This window comes from Onychomys torridus, chromosome 12, assembly GCF_903995425.1.
Source record: "Onychomys torridus chromosome 12, mOncTor1.1, whole genome shotgun sequence".
NCBI classification, from domain to species: Eukaryota; Metazoa; Chordata; class Mammalia; order Rodentia; family Cricetidae; genus Onychomys; species Onychomys torridus.
Window position 1 is genome coordinate 71,532,376 of NC_050454.1, and position 19,369 is coordinate 71,551,744.

General features: G+C 48.0%; 1 protein-coding gene across 1 annotated transcript; it reads right to left on the minus strand.

Annotated features, from left to right (window-relative positions):
* Positions 1–464: 464 nt before the first annotated feature.
* LOC118593881 lies at positions 465–11,384 on the minus strand. The gene is made up of 5 exons (XM_036203458.1): positions 11,311–11,384; positions 9,055–9,105; positions 8,586–8,967; positions 6,222–6,356; positions 465–479 (listed from the first exon to the last, which is right to left on the minus strand). The coding sequence occupies exons 1-5, from the start codon at positions 11,382–11,384 to the stop codon at positions 465–467; spliced, it is 657 nt and encodes a 218-aa protein (XP_036059351.1).
* Positions 11,385–19,369: the final 7,985 nt, after the last annotated feature.

Genomic DNA, 19,369 nt, shown 5'->3' on the forward strand with positions numbered 1-19,369 from the left:
TCAGACAGACAGACAGACAGACAAATTGACACCTCTTCATCTCCTTCTCACTTCCATTAAGTTACAAGTTGATCGACACAGCTCCCCATTGTCTTTGCTGTATGTCTTCATGTTCACGGCTCCTTACTTCATCTCCTTGAGTCTTCTGTCTAAACTGAGAATCTGTCCTGTCTTGTCTTGTGGCCCTTTTTGGTTTTCCCCTCGATTGGCCAGAGTTCTGGTCTGGAGCACACCCTGCTCTTGCTGAAGCTTCGGTGGCAGCCTGTCCATGAAGTGCAGTCCTTGTCCTTAAGGTGGCGGTCAGTTGACTCTCCCCAAGCCTGGGGGTCTCCTGGCTCGACTGTGGCGAGCCAGGCTTGGCTTCCCGCTGCTCTCTCTTGTCCACTGTGTGCCTCTTGCCTTGCCCTTCGGGGATTCCGCCGCTCACACCTGAGTTCCTGGGGTCCTTATCTTGTGGTGATCATTCAGAAGGTATTCTGCTGGGAGGAGAGAAGAGAGAGAGGTGAGAGCAGGTGCAAGGCCTGGCAGGAGAACTGGGGGTAGGAGGACAGGAAAGGGGAGAGAGACTGGCTGGCTGGTGTGGGTGGGGATTGGCAAGCAGGCCCAAGAGCTGGCCGGTGTCCTGAGAATCCTGCATTCTCTCTAGAATGTTCACGAAGCTTTGTTTGACTTTCTACACTCAATGGCAAAGGCAATGCCATTGGTCAGGTCCATGGAGATGTTTCACACAGACCACCTGATGCTTAGAGCCTCTTACCTCCCTTGTTGCTTTTGAAAGTGGAAGCCGAGTGGCAAAGGTAACAGTGGCTAAGTGGTAATATCCCCCCCACCCCCGACAGAGTTTCTCTGTGTAGCTTTGCACCTTTCCTGGAACTCATTCTGTAGACCAGGCTGGCCTCGAACTCACAGAGATCTGCCTGCCTCTGCCACCGAGTACTGGGATTAAAGGTGTGTGCCACCACCCCCCTGCAGTGGTGATGTTTTAACTGATGCTCAGTACTCATAACCTTTCTGGTTGCCAGAGGAACAAGTGAATGGTTTTCATTTGTTGGTTTTGAATTTTTGAACAGGAAAAGGTTTTGTTAAACTGAGTCTAGTCAGCAGTACTTGTGGCTGACTGTGTTTGGTATCAGGAGACTAACTATTGAGACAGTATCTTTTTGATGAACTTTCAAGACAGGGTTTCTTTGGATAGCCTTGGCTGTCTTTTTTTTTTTTTTTTTTTTGGAGCTGAGGATCGAACCCAGGGCCTTGCGCTTGCTAGGCAAGCACTCTATACCACTGAGCTAAATCCCCAACCCTGCCTTGGCTGTCTTGGAACTCACAGAGATCCACCTGCCTCTGCTTCCCAAGTGCTGGGATTAAAGGCGTGCGCCACCACCACCGTATGTCATATATTTGCTTTTGAAAGAATTATTTTAAAAACAAATGTCAAATGATCATTTAGTTAAATCACATAAAATTGCTTATATTTACTTTATTATTATTTTTTTAATCTCTGAAAAGTTTGTGTGATATGGTTGCCTATTCTTCTTTGTGTATTTATTTTTAATTTTACATTTATTTGTGTATATGTCTGTGTGTGCACATGCTATAGCATGTTTGGAGGTCAGAGGACAAATTGAGGGATTCAGTTCTCTCCTTCTACCAAGTGGGTCCCAGGAATCAAACTCAGGTCATCATGTCCTGATTAGATTTCTGTCAGCCTGACATAAACTAGGGTCATCTGGGAAGAGAGAACCTCAATTTCTAAGCCCCTCTCTATTCCTTCCTGGGTCTCTCAATCCTACTCTGGTTCCATCAAAAACTTCATGGTTAATTCTGGCCAGCTGAGGGTTGACTCCGCCCTCTGACTCAAGGTTTGGCTTTATTGGCCATCTCGGGAGTGTCAGAGTGGGATCAGAACATCCCACAGCTGTAGCTAGAATTTTCCTACCTGGCCCAGAGTCAGGACAAATCTCTCTTACCTGCCAGTCCCACAGTCGCTCAGACCCAACCAAAAAAGCACACAGAAACTTATATTGCTTACAAACTGTATGGCCGTGGCAGGCTGCTTGTTATCTACCTTTTCTATCTTAAATTAACCCATTTCTGCTTATCTATACTTTGCCACATGGCTTGTGGCTTACCAGTGTCTTTACATGTTGCTTTTCATGGCGGCGGCTGGCGGTGTCTCCCCAGCCTTCTACTTCCCAGAATTCTCTTCTCTCTTGTCCCGCCTATACTTCCTGCCTGGCCACTGGCCAATCAGAACTTTATTTACACAGAGCGATATCCACAGCACTTCCCCTTTTCTTTTTTTTTAAAGGAAGGTTTTAACTTTTACATAGTACAATTACATATAACAAAACAATTATCTAGCAAGAATTACAGTTACAATATTAAAGAAGATATCCTATCTATCTTATATTTGTGTGTCTAAGGTTTTATATCTAACTTATCTTTTATCATAACTGAAGAAATTATAACTATATAGTCTTCAACCACATCAAAGACCTCAGAAGGATATAATATTACCTGAGAACCGGGAGAAGGATGTAAGCATTTTTCAGGAGTCTTGCAAGAGTAGACAGAGACAGCTGGCAGCCTGGACAGTCACCTAATGTTCCTTTGTAAAGTTGGGGCATCTGTCTTCAGCCCACAGGGCTAGAGTCTCTTGGTCACTTCTCTCAGTGTCCTGTAGAATGTCTGGCAGTTTCCTTTGCGAAGCAGGAACCTGAAGGACCATTTTGTCAAACAAAGTTCAGTGGTCACCTTTCTATGGGTCCTGCATGTCCAGTCGATCAAGCAGTCGAGGCAAGAACAGTTTCTTGCCCAAATGGCTATTTTTGCCAAGGTGAAGATAAGATATGAAATGTCTTCAATGCCCATCGTTGTCTCTGAAGTAAATCGGTGTTGCCAGGAGCAGACATGTCTCACTGTCCAGAAAGTCTAAATTTTAAAAATATTTTAAATGCCATATTCTGAAGGTCTTTGAAGTATTTGAAGATTACCTATCTATCTGAAATATCTCTATGTATACCCAGAAGACGTAACTAACATGGCTATGAGTATGATTATCACAGATGATTAATTATTAATCTATTTTAATTATCCATTACAATTTTAAATGAGCTATACAAACATAATGCCTTAAACATGATTAGAAATATACACACAGTATAACAAAATTAACTTTAAGTTTGTATCAATAGACTAAAATCTAAACCAATGTAAAACATTTTAAACAAGTTGTTGCTCTTTAGAAGTAAGTTCCCTAATCTACCCATTTATCCTATTATATCTATATCATATTCCCCTTTCTTCTTTTGAAAGAGATCACATTTATAATCAACCTGCTTTAAATAAAAATATTGGTTTTTTTCTGTCCCACACCAGAGGGCTCTTCTGATTGGGACACAAAAATCTCTTAACCTTTTCTTTAGCAATATGTCTAGATTTAGAGAAGGAGTGAGCCAATTCCATCTCCAAAGCCAGCTTGATAATTTTGGGAATGTGGGCGTAGTTTCTCTTACTACTTCCTGCTGGAGGGGGTCGCTGTATCTTATGGGGATACAAAGAAAATTTTAGGATTATGGAGTAGTCCATTAGGGTGAACCTCTGAGCCAGTTGCCTTGAAACCATTCTAGATGTCAGATCATCTGGGCCATGGTGTCATTGGAGACCTTTCAGGTGGTCTTGGCTGATCAAACCTGATGTATCTTAATCTGGAACAAATCCACAGCCTCTGGCTTTCTGTGGAAACAAAAGCAGAGACTCTTTTCCAAAGCAACATATCCTTATATCCAAATTTTGAAGTCAAGGTACCTTCAAAATTTACATACTTGTTTAACTCAACAGCTTTTACGATCAAATCTTTTTCTGCAGTTAAAAATCCCAAAGACAACATAAACCAGATTTTCTGTGTAATATCCATCTTTGTAAGACTGAAACACCACTGTGGCTGCTGGCTCCGCCCACCTCAGCTTCCCAACATGGCGGTGGTACAGTTTACTGCCAGCTCTGGGTCTGGAGCCATGTGTACCATCAACTATCAGAAGCAGTTCTATCAAAGCAGTGCATAGCCCAGAAACTTTTTTTTCTTTTTTTAAACTAGCAAAGACTAAATCTACCACGTAGCAGAGTAAAGTGCCGCTTGTAGATTCCTCATTCCCACCACACTGCAGGTCAGACGCACACGCCAGGAACCCGCCATAGTAGCTCAAACCGGCAGGCTGCCGCTAACTTGAGAGAGACAACTAGGAAGTTCTTTTAGCTCTGTTTTAGAATCTTTTTTCTCAGGTTTTAGGTGGAAATTCTTGCCAACACGTTGGGCACCATTTGTAGCTAGAATTTTCCTACCTGGCCCAGAGTCAGGACAAATCTCTCTTACCTGCCAGTCCCACAGTCGCTCAGACCCAACCAAAAAAGCACACAGAAACTTATATTGCTTACAAACTGTATGGCCGTGGCAGGCTGCTTGTTATCTACCTTTTCTATCTTAAATTAACCCATTTCTGCTTATCTATACTTTGCCACATGGCTTGTGGCTTACCAGTGTCTTTACATGTTGCTTTTCATGGCGGCGGCTGGCGGTGTCTCCCCAGCCTTCTACTTCCCAGAATTCTCTTCTCTCTTGTCCCGCCTATACTTCCTGCCTGGCCACTGGCCAATCAGAACTTTATTTACACAGAGCGATATCCACAGCACACAGCAGTATTTCCTCGATTAATGATCGATGTGGAAGGCCTTGCCCACTGTGGGTGGTACCACCCCTGAATAGGTGGTTTGGATGCTACAAGAAGGCAGGCTGAACAAGCACGGGAAGCAAGCCGGTGAGCAGCGCCCCTCCACGGCCTCCGCATTAGCTCCTGCTTCTAAGTTCTCTTCTTCTTTTTTTTTTTTTTTTTTATTTTTTTTTTTTTTTTTTTTTTTTTTTTTTTTTTTTTTTTTTTTTTTTTTTTTTTTTTTTTTTTTTTTTTTTTTTTTTTTTTTTTTTTTTTTTTTTTTTTTTTTTTTTTTTTTTTTTTTTTTTTTTTTTTTTTTTTTTTTTTTTTTTTTTTTTTTTTTTTTTTTTTTTTTTTTTTTTTTTTTTTTTTTTTTTTTTTTTTTTTTTTTTTTTTTTTTTTTTTTTTTTTTTTTTTTTTTTTTTTTTTTTTTTTTTTTTTTTTTTTTTTTTTTTTTTTATTTTTTTTTTTTTTTTTTTTTTTTTTTTTTTTTTTTTTTTTTTTTTTTTTTTTTTTTTTTTACTTTTTCTGTCTCTCTCTCTCTCTCTCTCTCTCTCTCTCTCTCTCTCTCTCTCTCTTAAGCAGATGATAAACAAGGTTAAGACTTGTGCCTGAGTCTGAAGTATTTCCAGTAAACTCCAGCCAAGACATCCAGGAAGGAGGTAGTTATGGAAGTCAGCCTTTTGGAGTGCCAGGAAAAAGACGAGATAAGGAAGAGATTACCAAGATGGGCCAGACCACCTGGGATAGAACACAGGACACTGTTGCCCAAATACATTTCACTCTCACACTCAGTGGGTGGAGGTACTTGCTGCCAATCCCAACAACCTGAGTTGGATCCCTGTGGGGCCAGCATGGCAGAAGAAACCCGAATCCTGGTAACTAAACCTCAAACTTCATGTGCTAACTTCACATGCACACACCTATGCACACAATCAATCAATCAATCACTGTAAAAAGACACAAACAAACAAAACCTATACAAAGTGTTAAAAAAAAAATAAGTAAATAAAAGGGACTGGGGAAATGGCTCCATTGGTTACCTGCTCGCCTTGTCTGCACGGGAACCTGAGTATAACCCTAGCACCAAGTTAAAATCCAAGCCAAGATTGATGATGCTCCTTCAAACACCTTGGGAAGGTGGAGACCTGCAGACTGCTGAGCCTCAGGTCCCAGTACCAGACCATCTCAAACACAAAGTGGACAGAAACTGAAGATACCTAAGGTTGTCCTCAGCCTCCACATGCACCAGAACACACAAACATACATACAAACAGACACAAATGCACGTACATGCACAAGCAAAGAAACAGATAACACTAATTTCACTAGTGTATTTTATATATACATATATACATACACCCAATATATCCCCCAAAGAAAGGAAGCCACCCGTAGTCCGAGAAAGAACATTCATTAAAAAAAACAATAAGAATTAAAAAAAAAAAAACAAAAAAACTCAGGTGTGGCCAAAGACACACCCTTAAGGTCCCACAAGTAGAACATGGCACTTACTGTTTCTGAAGATGATGGCTTCTGGAAACTGTCACCTTGTGCCCAAATGCTCTCTGTCACAAATGCTATGTGCTCTGCCTCAATTATGAAGGGAGAGACAAGAAACAGGGCCCATTTGTTCAAGTCATCAATAGACTACAAAGAAAGAAAAGAAAAAGGACTCAATGTCATTCCAGACCCCGATGGCCACTTACCTCCACATCCTGGCATACATACCCTCCCCCTGCTTCTTCAGGTAAGATCTACACATATATCTAATACACTTCTGCAGACCCCTCCAACCAAGCGTTGGGCCATGGGGGTTTAAACCGCTGTTCCTGGTCTGGCTCACAAGAATTTCAAAGTCTCTGCATATCTGTTCCATGCAAGTCATTCTGACAGTTTCTTGCAGGTTAACAAGTATGAGTACTCCGAGTCACTGGAAAGAACATGTATGGCGAGGCTTGGAAGCGCATGCCTGGCAACTTCTCAAAGTCACATAATCGTCAAACCCAGAGACTAATCGACTTCAGGAAAGGGCCTTTCCAACGTGCTTTGGAGGAAATGTGGACCACAGTGGGGTTTTTAATAGTGGATTAGATGACTGGTTAACAACCAGAGAAGCTGGCCCTTCTCACATGTTCAAACAACAACAAAAAAATTGTCCTCTATACAAATAAACTCACTTTGTTCTAACCACTAGTCCCTAAACCACACTGTGTAATAAACCTTTCCACAGCTTTTGCTCTGGATCAGGTAATGGGAGACCTAGAGGGACTCAAACATGGGCAGGACCCACACAGAACACGAAGATCATGTCACTTTACACAGGGACTGGCCATCCTCAGGTGCGGGTAGCTTGTTTAGGTGAGCTATCAGCCTTGAAATTCCAGTTCCTTTATTTTCAGATTTCTGGGAGGAGGATTGTAATTTGATTTTAGAAGGTTTTAGTCTGCCAAGTGGTGGTGTCTTACACCTTTAATCCCAGCACTCAGGAGGCAGAGGTAGGTGGATCTCTGAGTTCGAGGCCAGCCTGGGCTACAGATCGAGTTCCAAGATGCCCAGGGCTACACAGAGAAGCCCTATCTCTGAGAGAAAAAAAAAGGGGGGGACACCCAGAGCAGAGAAAGCAGGACTCTAAGGCTGCAAGAACCTTCTCAGAACCACAGCCCTGAATAAAACAGACAGCGGTGACGTGTGAGCAAAGCTCAAGGCTGCCTGTGCAAAGCAGGGGTGCAATATGGGACAGGTATCGATCGGCAAGGCCATCCCTACTTGGGGTTCGGAAGCAGGTAAGAGTCAAGTAACTAGTTTAGCATAGTGAGCAGGCCAAAGGGGTCATGAAAATGTTCAAAGGTATCTAGGAAAACTTATTTGTCAAAACTTCTGCTCTGATACAACCGCAAACACCAGTGGAAAGATCCGCCCTCACTTATCTCCAGCCCTGTGATCTCTCTCAAGCAGTCTAAGAGAATTTAGCCCTGATGTTCTAAGAGGAGCAGTGTCTGCTTCCACTGTACCTGTCTTGTTCCAGAAGATGCTAGTCACAGCTAGGCCAAGTGTCTATATACTTAGGAAATCTGAGAAACCTGGTGTTATTCACACTGTAGTTCCCCTTATATTTATTTATGTGTACAAGCCTCCTTATGTATGTGTGCACCTGCATTCCTCGGACTCCCTGGAACTGGAGCTACAGATGGTTACAAGCCACCATGTGGGGACTGGGAACTGGACACGGGTACTCACCGGGGCAACAAGTGTTCTGAACCGCTGATTCCTCTCCAACCCCTACACTGTGTTTTTAGAGTGCTGTGTTTGTTAATTTCCTGGAAGCACAATTCCATCCCCATACCTAAGCAGCCTGACAAAAATATCCAGCCAGAAGTAAGATTATGATTCCTATATGGGTGTTATGGTTTGACATCTGTGGCAAAAACTCTCACTTTAGTGCTAGAAGTGAGGCAGCTTTCCAGAAGGAAGCGGAAAGGGAAAAGGCCGTTGAGAAGCAAAACACTGTGATGTTCACAAAGACAAGCGAGGTCCAGAAGCACAGGGTAGGAAGTACACTGTGTAGTCAGGTCCCTTGCCTGCAGCCGGCCTGTGCAAACGTTTGGCCATTGTCCCCTTCCCAGGGAGGGGGCAGCGGCCATCACCCTCGGCACTGGACCAAAAGCCAGCCCACGGAAACGCGAGGTGCCAAGTGGGGTGTCCTGGGGTGCCTGCTACTGCTGCAACCGACAGAAGACGTGGGAGGTGCAGCTGGCCCGCGGCCGACGGCGCACAGCAGGGATTCCCGGGCTCCAGTCCACGCAAAGGCTTGCGCGCCGCCGGGGTGCAGACGCCGCCGCGCGCCCGCTCCACGCGGCGCCCCCGCCCGCCGCCCACCTGGCTCTCGCCGACGCAGAAGACGCGGCCGCCGCGGCTCAGGCACACGCGCGCGCCCCTGGGCTGCGCCGCGGCACGGCAGAAGGTGAAGGAGCAGCGCGAGGCGCGCAGCCGCCGCACCGTGGAGAGCACCAGGGCGGCCGGCCGGCGCCCCCAGCGCGCCCACAGGTACAAGTAGCACAGCGTGATGAGCATGGCCGGCGCCCGCACCCGGCCCGCGCCAGGCCCCGCCCCGGCCGGAAGCCAGGCTTGGGGAGGGGTGGAGTGCGCGTGCGCTGCGGGAGCGGGCAGAGGGCGGGGGCGCTGGCCAGGGAAGGATGCAGGAGAGGGATGCTCTTGGGGTGAAGGGGTACGGGCTGGGTAGGAGCTGGGGGCGCCAGGACTACGGAGAGGGAGACGCGGGGACAGAGGGGCTACGGGAATGGAAAGGCCGGGCCGGGACTGAGGATGGCACTGGAAGAGAGCTTACTGACGCTTCTCAGGAGGCCGCTTGTTCAAGACAGGAGATGGGAGGTGTGCCCTAAAGATGGAGAGACCCAGGCTGCACCGCTAGAAGGAACTGGGGAGGTGACTGAAGCTGTGTGTGCTGGGAACTTAGAGGGACCCGGGCAGGGAGGAACCTGGAGAGGCCGCTAGGGGTGCAGTGGAGATGGAGAGAAGAGTTTGATTAGGGGTTGGGGGTGATGGACAGGGAGAGTTTGAGGGGGGATGTGGAGAGGGAGGGGGATGGGGGATATGTGCAGAGGGAGGGGGATGGTGTGGAGAGGGAGGGGGATGGGGGATATGTGCAGAGGGAGGGGGATGGGGGATATGTGCAGAGGGAGGGGGATGGGGGATGGTGTGGAGAGGGAAGTTTGACGGGAGGGGATGGTGTGGAGAGGGAGGGGGATGGTGGAGAGGGGGAGGGGGTGATAGGGGGATGGTGTGGAGAGGGAGGGGGATGGTGTGGAGAGGGAGGGGGATGGTGGGGAGAGGGAGGGGGATGGTGTGGAGAGGGAGGGGGGATGGTGTGGAGAGGGAGGGGGATGGTGTGGAGAGGGAGGGGGATGGGGGATGGTGTGGAGGAGGGGGTGATAGGGGATGGTGTGGAGGGAGAGGGGGATGGTGTGGAGGGGGAGGGGTGATAGGGGGATGGTGTGGAGGGGGAGGGGGATGGTGTGGAGGGGGAGGGGGTGATAGGGGGATGGTGTGGAGGGAGAGGGGGATGGTGTGGAGGGGGAGGGGTGATGGAGAGGGAGAGTTTGATGGGGATGCCTAACCTAATCAAGTCAAAGTCCACCATATGTCAACAGCCAATATTTGCTATCTACACATTACAAATTAGAGAGCTAACACAGCCTCTATGTGGCCCAGTTGGAAAAAGAGGTGAGGCCATTTGATTAGATCATGCTAAGCCTTCAAAAGTACTACCAGGCAAATTACATGAATTCATATGGTGCACCAAAAAAGACAAATGGGACGTTCTCACTACATGTCCGTTAGCAGTTTAACTGTGAGTCCAGTGGAAACAGTGGCCTTGTCCCAGGGGAAGCACAATGCCCAGCAGTTAAGAACAGCGGTTTGCTCCCTTAAGCCTCTCATCCATGGTGCCTCTGAGCAGTGTCCAGTGGCTTGCTGCCTGACCCTTGCTCCCCACTGTAAATAGATGACATAATTAGTTAAGGACCATCAGGTGTGCCTCTCACAAGTTTTGCCTAATCCAAGAATAGATTTTTGAAGTACACTGGTAAAGGATCTGTCCACTCACCCTGGGCAGTGGTGGCACATGCTTTTAATCCCAGCACTCTGGAGGCAGAGACAGGCAGATCTCTCTGAGTTGGATGCCAGCCTGATCTACAGAGCGAGATCCAGGACAGGCAAAGCTACACAGAGAAACCCTGTCCAGAAATGCACAGACTTTTGGTCAAACGTATAGCAACAATAGATTAACAGGAGAGTCCAAAAACAAATGACTGGGCTCATAAACAAGGTGCACGTCACTGAGAACAGGAAGACGGGTCTGGAAAGATGCTCAGAGGTTAAGAGCACTGGCTGCTCTTCCAAAGCCAATTCCCAGCACCCACATGGTGGCTCACAACCATCTATAATTCAATCTGGTGCCCTCTTCTGGCATGTAGGCAGAATACTGTATACATAATAAATAAATCTTTAAAAAAAAAAAAAAAAAAAAAGAGGAGGAGGAGATTATAGATGAGGTCAAGCTAAAAATTAAAAAAAAAAAAAAAAGCCGGGCGGTGGTGGCGCACGCCTGTAATCCCAGCACTCGGGAGGCAGAGGCAGGCGGATCTCTGTGAGTCTGAGGCCAGCCTGGACTACCAAGTGAGTTCCAGGAAAGGCTCCAAAGCTACACAGAGAAACCCTGTCTCAAAAAACCAAAAAAAAAAAAAAAAAAAAAAAAAAAAGAAAGATGGCGACAGACTAAGGCATGCAGAGAGTGCAGTCTGAACTAGTTTGTGCTGGATAGTTGTATGTCAACTCTGTAAGCCAGCGTCGCTGGAGGGAGCCTCAGTTGAGAAAATGACGTTTTAAGATTAGGCTTTAGGCAAGCCTGTAGGGCAGTGGTTCTCAACCTTCCAAATGCTGCAACCCTTTAGTACAGTTCTTCATGTTGTGGGGACCCCTACACACATATAAACTTGGGAAGGGAAGGCTTTGTTTTAGTCTACACCACCAACAGAAGCCAAGGCTGGAGACTGAAACGGAAACTGTGCTCACTGTCACTTACCACGGCTTACTCCACTGCCTTTCCTCTACGGTGCAGGCCCACTTTCCCAGGGCCGGCACAGCCCACAGTGCCATGCTACCACTGAGCTACAGCTCTGGTTTTCTGGTGTTTTGGTTTGGTTTGGTTTGGTTTGGTTTGGTTTTTTGTTTTGTTTTGTTTTGTTTTTAGCTTTTATTTTTACTGTGTTTTAAAGAAAACACAGAGTTGACTGAAAATACTTTGCTGATCCCCAAATAAGAAAACATTAACTAAGATACCAAGAACACTGGGCCACCCAGATGACCCAGCCTGATGACCTGAGTTCAGTCCCTGAGGCCCACATTGTAGAAGGGAAGTTTTTTTCATAATTTGTTCCTGACCTCCACACATAGGCTGTGGCATGTTGTAGACGTAACCGGCTTGTTAAATAAGAAACACAGAGCCAATTGCAGAGCTAAAAGCCACGAGGTCAGAGCAAGAGCTGAAAAGCTTACCCTTCACTGCTGCTGCTGTCTTTCCTCTCCGCTTTGCGTGTCAGCATGTGTTCTCTCTCTCTCTCTCTCTCTCTCTCTCTCTCTCTCTCTCTCTCTCTCACACACACACACACACACACACACACACACTTCCAAGAACACTAATTACAAAGGAAAAGGTGAATACACTGGGTTCAGTCCCGGCGCCCACACTGAAGCTCACAGCTGTCTGTGACTGCAGCACACCCTTTTCTGGCTTCTTGGGAACTAGGCACACACCTGGTGCACAGACATACATGTAAGCAAAACACATGCAGACATAAGGGAAGAACTTCTAAAAACAAACGTACATCGAGGCCCTCGTTTATTTAGAGGCATGTTAACAAGGGGCACGCTGACAGGAGAGGGAGCATCTAGACAAGTAATGCATGAAGGGTTCAGATCTGCAGTAAACAAAGAATGCCCAGTCGTAAGAAGGAGAGGGTCACAGGTACACTAGGCGTGACGAGCACGTCACAGGCAGATGACTGACAGCCTGATGCTCAGCTCCCAGACGTTGGGATATAAAATCCTGATGAGAACCGGTTTAAACCCACCTGGCTAGCCCTGTGAGTTCACTTCTGTCCCACTGCAGCAGCACTGTGCTGACTTTGCACACCCGCCAGCTCCCCTGACCACCAGACAATAGAAACAGACAGAGAGGACCCACTAGAGCTTGGTGAGGGTGCAGGGGGGCCACTGAGCAGAACAGACACCTCCACCTAGAGACAGATGTGTAGGGCAGCCACCGAGAGCAGCTGACTCTGCCACCTCGGGGTTGGGCACAGAGAAGGGGCAGTCCCCTTAGCTCCAGGGCTCAGGTCACATGATGGAAATCAGAACCCACCGGTCTCTCCGGAGGAAGCTGGAGCTCCAGAGGATCAAGACACCAGCAGGGGAAGGAGGGGGGAAAGTCTCCGTTTCTAGTCCAATGTTTATGGGAACTGTGGCCATCCTAACACATACACTGAAGTCCTAATCCCTGGAACTTCACAAGTAGCCATTGTTATGCCCAGACCGCAGGGACCCCCAAAAGACCACCACCGATACCAAATCCCGCAGGTAAAAGCAAAGAGCCTTTATTTCAAGCTCCAGAGCTTGGTCCCTCTGTCTGTCTGACACAGCAATGAGAGCAGAGAGCCCTGAATGCAGGTGGGGCAGAGTTTTTATCATAGCAGAGGTTGGGGGGTAAGAGGATTTCCAGGGTCCAGGACCCTGGTTGGCTGACAATTGTCTAGGGGTATCTGTAAAACAAAAAATAGGTGTGTGCTAGACTCAGGGACATCTGGTCACCTTATCTATCTAATGATTGGAATGTTTGGGATGTCAGGTACTTCCTCATCCCTGGGTGGATCCCTGGGTGGTATTAGCTCATGCCTTTTCCTGGATCTGGGTGTTGCCTGCCAGTAAGCCTGTCACAGAAGCTGTGTCTAGGCCCCTAAGCCTTTCGTGGCAAGCTATTTTGGGGCCCCTCCACAGCCATATTTAGAGGTAAAGCCTAAGAAGAGGCAATTAAGCAATTAAGGTAAAATGAAGGCATATGAGTGTCCCCTAATCTAGTAAGTGTGAACAATGCCCTTCAAAGGACATGGACATGCAGAGGACACAGAGATATCATCTATATCCCAGGAGAGAAGCCTCAGACAGAAATCAACCCTGGCTGCCCCTCCACCCTGGATTTCTAGCTTCCACGCCCTATGGGCAGTACTTGGTTGCAGAGACCTCACAGATGGGTGCCTTTGAACCACCAGGCCTGAGTGAGTCTTTGCTCCACCCTACCCCCCCAATATTCATTATCTGCCTTAAGGATCCTGCCCACCCTGTTGGCTTCAGCCACCCCCCACCCTCCCACCACTGTGCAGCTTCCTGTCTCAGGCTTCAGTGCCACAGTGTCACCTCCACACCCCTACATTTGCATACTCAGATGGCACTTCAAAGGCAACTTGAATAAAACCAAATGCATTTTTCTCCAACGGGTTAGCTCTTGATCTCTCTTCTCTGTATTCTGTGTTTTCAATGGTGTAGCCTCCGTTATGCTGTCAGACAGAATCTAGTCATGTCGGAGCCCCACCCCCCAACCTCTTTCTACAGCAGGATGGCAGCCATGTTTAATCTTCCCACTCCACTCCTAGAAATGAACAAAACGGCACCTCCTTGGCAGTGCCCATCTGCAGTCCTGCTGCTGCATCATCCAGCCAGCCTACACGTGACTTTCTAGAGAGCCGGCTCAGATCCTACTGATCCCTGGTGTTCGAGACCACACATTACGCCTACCTAGCCTCGTCTCCCGTTCATTCACTCGCCACTCCACATTCACCTGTACCCACCCCACGCCTGGTGCTGGGCCAGTCATCTCATACACTCAGGCCTCTCAGTGAGCTTGTGCTGTGTCTTGATGCTGTTTGTCCCTGAAGGGTTGTGCCACAGCAGCACTTCTCAACCTGTCATGACCCCCTTGGGGGTTGAAGGACCCTTTTACAGGCATCGCCTAAGACCATGGAAAACACAGACATTTACGTTATAATTCGTAACAGGAGCAAACTTACAGTTGTGAAGCAGTAATGAACATAATTTTATGGTTGGGGGAGGGGTCACCACAACATTAAAGTGTCACAGCATCAGGAAGGTTGAAAACCGCTGTGCTGGAGGCCTGGTCCCCAGTGCAGCAGGAATAGGGAGCAATGGAACATTTAAGTCAGAGCCAGCAGCAGGCATGTCCAGCCTTCTTACATTGCGGCAGACACATTTATCCCTAAGCTTCACACTTCAGAACTGGACAGTTACCAGGAGATAACTAATCATCTCGCAGTGTTGTCAGTGGTTTAGGATTTTGTGTTGGGCTGCAGGATGGACCTGCCCATCTAGAAGAAGGCAGGCAGGTCATAGGGGACTGCTATCCCGAGAGAGAATTAGTGTAGTGCCCACGGGACGGACTCAGGGCAGCTCTCACAGAGTGTGATGCTCAAAGCAGCAGGGGTACTTGCTTCTGCACAAGGCCCTTTCCCTCCCTGTTTCCCAGAGAGCCCTGCAGAGGCCAGACTGACAGGGCCGCCCAACCTTGGCCTTCAGACCCAAAACTGTCAGCTGAATAAACGTCATTTATTCATTACCAGCATCCAGTTTTTGTTACAATAACAGGAAACAGAGAGGCATAGTGACTCAAGCTGCGTGGGAGGCTGAGGTAGAGGATCATCTCAGCCCAGAGGGTCAAGACCAGCCTGGGCATAGAAGGAGATCCCCTCCACCAAAAAATAAAAAGAAATAACAGAAAACCGATATACTCTGTAAAATGGCTATTATGGCCACCTTCTTGCAGAGGATAAAAGTGGAATTTAGAATAACTTACCCCACTCTCAACTGGGTCTCAACACACAGTGAGGAAGCTAAGGCATGAATTTATGGCTTTCTAGCTCCCTGGATAAGTGCCATCTGCGGGCACAGAATGTGCTGTACACGGCAGCCCACAAAGACGAGAATCAACAGCCAAGGGCCAAGATGTGTACAGTGGCTCAGGGGGCAGATGCCCTCGCCACGCACACCAGAAGATCTGAGTTCATCATGGAACCGACATAAAAGACTATTCCGTAAGTCGTCCTTCAACACATGCTGTCAGCTCTCACACAGTTGCTGACACACATGTATACACTTCATCCTCATCCTCATCATCAAGATCCACAAGCCAACCATACAGAAGGGTTAGGGACAGCCTTTTGTACCCAGATTAGAGGAGCTGGCACTGGCCCTAACTTGGGCACACCCAAAAGCTATGGGTGAGAATTATCAAGGTCACCTGGGGAAACACTTTCCTAGGAAAGTACAAGGGCATGCTGTAAGGAAGAGGAAGCCTGGGATGGGGTTTCTGTATAGTAGCTGAATGTCAGTAATTCAGTACCAGCTGCAGGAACTTCAAGTAGTGGAAAACTTTAAAAATTAAAGGGCTCCGCAGCCAGGAGTGGTGGCTCATTACCTATAACCCTACTGTTCAGGAGACAGGATTATCACTGTCAGTTTGAGGCCAGCCTTGGCTACATAGTAAGTGCCCAGGTGGCCTAGCATAGAGTAAGACCCTGTCTGAAAAAGAAAAACTTTTAATTTAACTAATTAAAAGCTTAATGCCAGGCACAGTGGTATATGTCTATTACCCCAGCACTCAGGAGGTGGAGGCTAGCCCAGACTACAAAGGGAGTGCCAGGCCAGCCTGAAACATACTAAGAAACTTGCTTAAAAAATAAGGCTGGCACAGTGGCTCAGCAGGTGTGGTGGTTTGAATGAGGATGGCCCCAGAGGTTCATATATTTGAATGCTTAGTCATAAGGGAATGGAACTGTTTGGGGAGGATTCAGAGGTGTGGCCTTGTTGGGGAGGTGTGTCACTGGGAGTGAGCATTGGGGTTTCAAAAGCCTGTAGGGCAGTCGCTGTCTCTGTCTCTGTCTCTCTCTTTCTGCCTGCAGACTGGGATGTAAAGCTCTCACCTCCTGCTCCAGTGCCTTGCCTGTCTGCTCCCTGCCATTATGATCATGAGTGTTAATCCTCTAATTAATTAAATGCTCTCTTTATGAGAGCTGCCTTGGCTGTGGTGTCTCTTCACAGCAACAGGACAGTGGCCAAGACACTGACAGAGCAGCTTGCTGAGCAAACCTAGCAACTTAAGTTCAATCCCAGGAGCCCAAGTGAAAATGGGAGACCAGAGCCAACTCCATAAACGTGACCTCTGACCTTCGAGAGCAGCGGCACATGGGTGCACACGCATTAATTAATTAAACGAAAGTTTGAAACACAATGTGGACTCCTGGGTGTTGGATCCTAGACCAGACAAAAAGGACAGCAGTGGGTAAATTGGTGAGGCCTGGAACCCGCAGTTCGGTTCATGTGCTGCACTAACATTACTGAGTGAGGACTGACCAGGCGTGATTGTGTAAGATGTCAACACTGGTGGCAGCTGAAAAGAGATGACAGAACTGCCAGTACAAACTCTTTCGTAAGTCCAGCATGATTTCACTAACACTCCTTTTCTAAATCGCTATGGAGCTAAGCAGGTTACTTCATCTCGCTGGCTCCCAGTTCTTCACCTCTAAAAATAATAATAATAATAATAACAACAACAACGAAGCTGAGCAGTGGTGACGCACACCCTTTAACCCCAGCACTCAGGAGGCAGAGGCAGGGGGATCTCCGAGTTCAAAGCTAGCCTGGTCTACAAAGTGAGTTCCAGGACATCCAGGACTATACAGAGAAACCCTGTCTCAAAACACCAAAAATAAATAAATGAATGAAATGAAAGCCAGGTATGCTGATGGAGGCTGAGGTGGGAGGATCAGGCATTAGAGGCCAGCCTGGGCCACAGAGATAGCCTCTCATCCTGAGCCAGCAAGACGGTTTCATGAGCTTGTTGTGCAGGCGGATGGCCTGAGTTCAACCCCCAGAACTCATGTAAGGGATGAATGAACTCTACAAGGTTGCTCTGACCTTTACATGTACCACCATGGGATGCAATGCACCCGTGTACATATTTTTACATTTACTTTTGGTTTTTCAAGACAGGGTTTCTCTGTGTAACAGCTCTGGCTGTCCTGGAACTAGCTCTGTAGACCAGGCTGGCCTCAAACTCACAGAGATCCATCAGCCTAAACTCACAGAGATCCACCTGCCTCTACCTCCCAAGTGCTGGGATTAAAAGTGCGCCACCACTGCCTGGCCATGTACATTTTTTGTAAAGAAATAACATGGGGCAGGAGAGATGGCTTGGCAGTTAAGAAAGCACAGTGCTCTTGCAAAGGGCCCAAATTCCATTCCCAGCATCCACATAGTGGCTCACAATCATCCGTAACACCAGTTCCAAGGGATCAGTTGGCCCCTCTGGTCTCTGCAGGAATGCATGCATGTGACACACACATACATATATTCAGGGAAACACTCTTGCACATAAAATAAAAATTTTAAAATAAAATAAATATTACTTTTGGGAGATGGTGGAGCACGCCTTTAACCCCAGCACTCAGGAGGCAGAGGCAGAGCATCTCTGTAAGTTTGAGGCCAGCCTGAGCTACAGAGCGAGATCCAGGACAGGCACCAAAATTACACAGAGAAACCGTCTCAAAAAAACAAAAACAAAAACAAGAAAGAAAGGAATACTGCTTTTTAAAAAAGGAAACCTCCCGATCTCAATTTTTTAAAGGGGAAACACAAACTAGATAGTTTCCTGTTGCCTCCCTCTGCATCCCCCACTCTCTCGCTCAGATCCCAACACAGCTGCAGGACGACCGACTCAGTTTGCTAGGCATCTCCACATCCCTGGTATTCAGCACTATGCCCATACCAGTAAGTGCTCAACAGAAGTTTCTGCAACTAAGACTCCATTTTTTTTTCTGTTGGCACAACTGGCATCTCTTTTGCTTACTCGGCTGCCAGGAAGCAAAGTGCTCACAAAACTCCTACACTACAAGTAAATCCTTCTTCACCCAGCAGGGGAGAGTGGGCCTTTACAGCCCATGTCAGCACCTGGGTGGAGGAGGGAGGCCCCACGCAAACACTCAGAGGGGACCTGGGGGTGCGGCGGTGAACAGAACGCAGCTTCCCGGTGAGACCCCAGAGCTCACTTCCTCCTGCCCACCTCCCAGCATTCAAGGGTTTCCAAAGTCAAAACCCCCTTCGTGGATGGGGGATGGAGCTGAAAACGGGTGAACCCGACTCCCGTTCCCTAACAGGGGTGAGGTGTCCCCACATTTATAAACAGTAAACACGGGTGCCGAGAGAAGCTGACTACTGAAGAGGCAGAGAACACGATGCAGCTGGATCAGGCTGGCTTCCAGATTTTGGCCCTCAAAAAGATGATGGTATCCAGACCCGCTAGAGCAAAGCCAAAGGGTCCCCGCTGTGAAGAAATCATCCCTGTCTATAAATAACTCCCCCTACGGGGACAAACAGCAACATCAAAGGCTGGGCACTCCAGCCAGGAGCCAGGCTGGGCAAGCCTGCTAGCTCCTGGGGAACTAGAAAGAGAGTGTGTCCCCAGTGGGGGCCCCTGTCAGCCGGCAGCCCGTACCTTTAAGGCCCGGAGTCCACGGCCCTTCACCGGTGCTCCTGGCCCACGCTGCTTCTGGCCCACGCTGCTCCTGGCCCACGCTGCTCCTGGCCCACGCTACTGGCAGCTCCAGGAGCCGGTAGCAATCAGTGAAATGCACGGGAGTGGGGCGGTGCGTCTTCACCAACCAGGACGCAGGTGGCAGCCTCGTGAGCAGGAACGGACCCTGGGAAAGGGCCAGATCCCTGCGGCCCCAGATCCTGGCCACACCCCAGCCAGGCTCAGGCAGTGCCAGGGCTACCTCTAGCCACTCTCGGCTGAGACTTGAGACACCACCAGGGTCCGCTGCACACAGGGTCGCTCCTCAGAAGTGTGACCTGCCCTACAGGAGGGCGAAGGGTCCCTGCTTGTCCTTTAGAACAGCTGGCCTCAGGGGTCACAACGTCACCCCCCTTGTGGGAGCCTGCAGTGCCCTGCTGACCCTGTAATGCATCACTTGTGCACCTGCGTTGGTTGAGAACTCTCTGGCTGTTTCCCTGGCACATTA

Coding starts and splice junctions, on each gene's coding strand:
- LOC118593881 (XM_036203458.1), bottom strand. CDS start 11,384: ATGGCACTGTGGGCTGTGCCGGCCCTGGGAAAGTGGGCCTGCACCGTA. Junction 9,106..11,310: donor AGGCAGTGGAGTAAGCCGTG/GTAAGTGACAGT, acceptor CTCCATCTTTAG/GGCACACCTCCCATCTCCTG. Junction 6,357..8,585: donor TCTGCGTCGGCGAGAGCCAG/GTGGGCGGCGGG, acceptor CTTTCTTTGTAG/TCTATTGATGACTTGAACAA.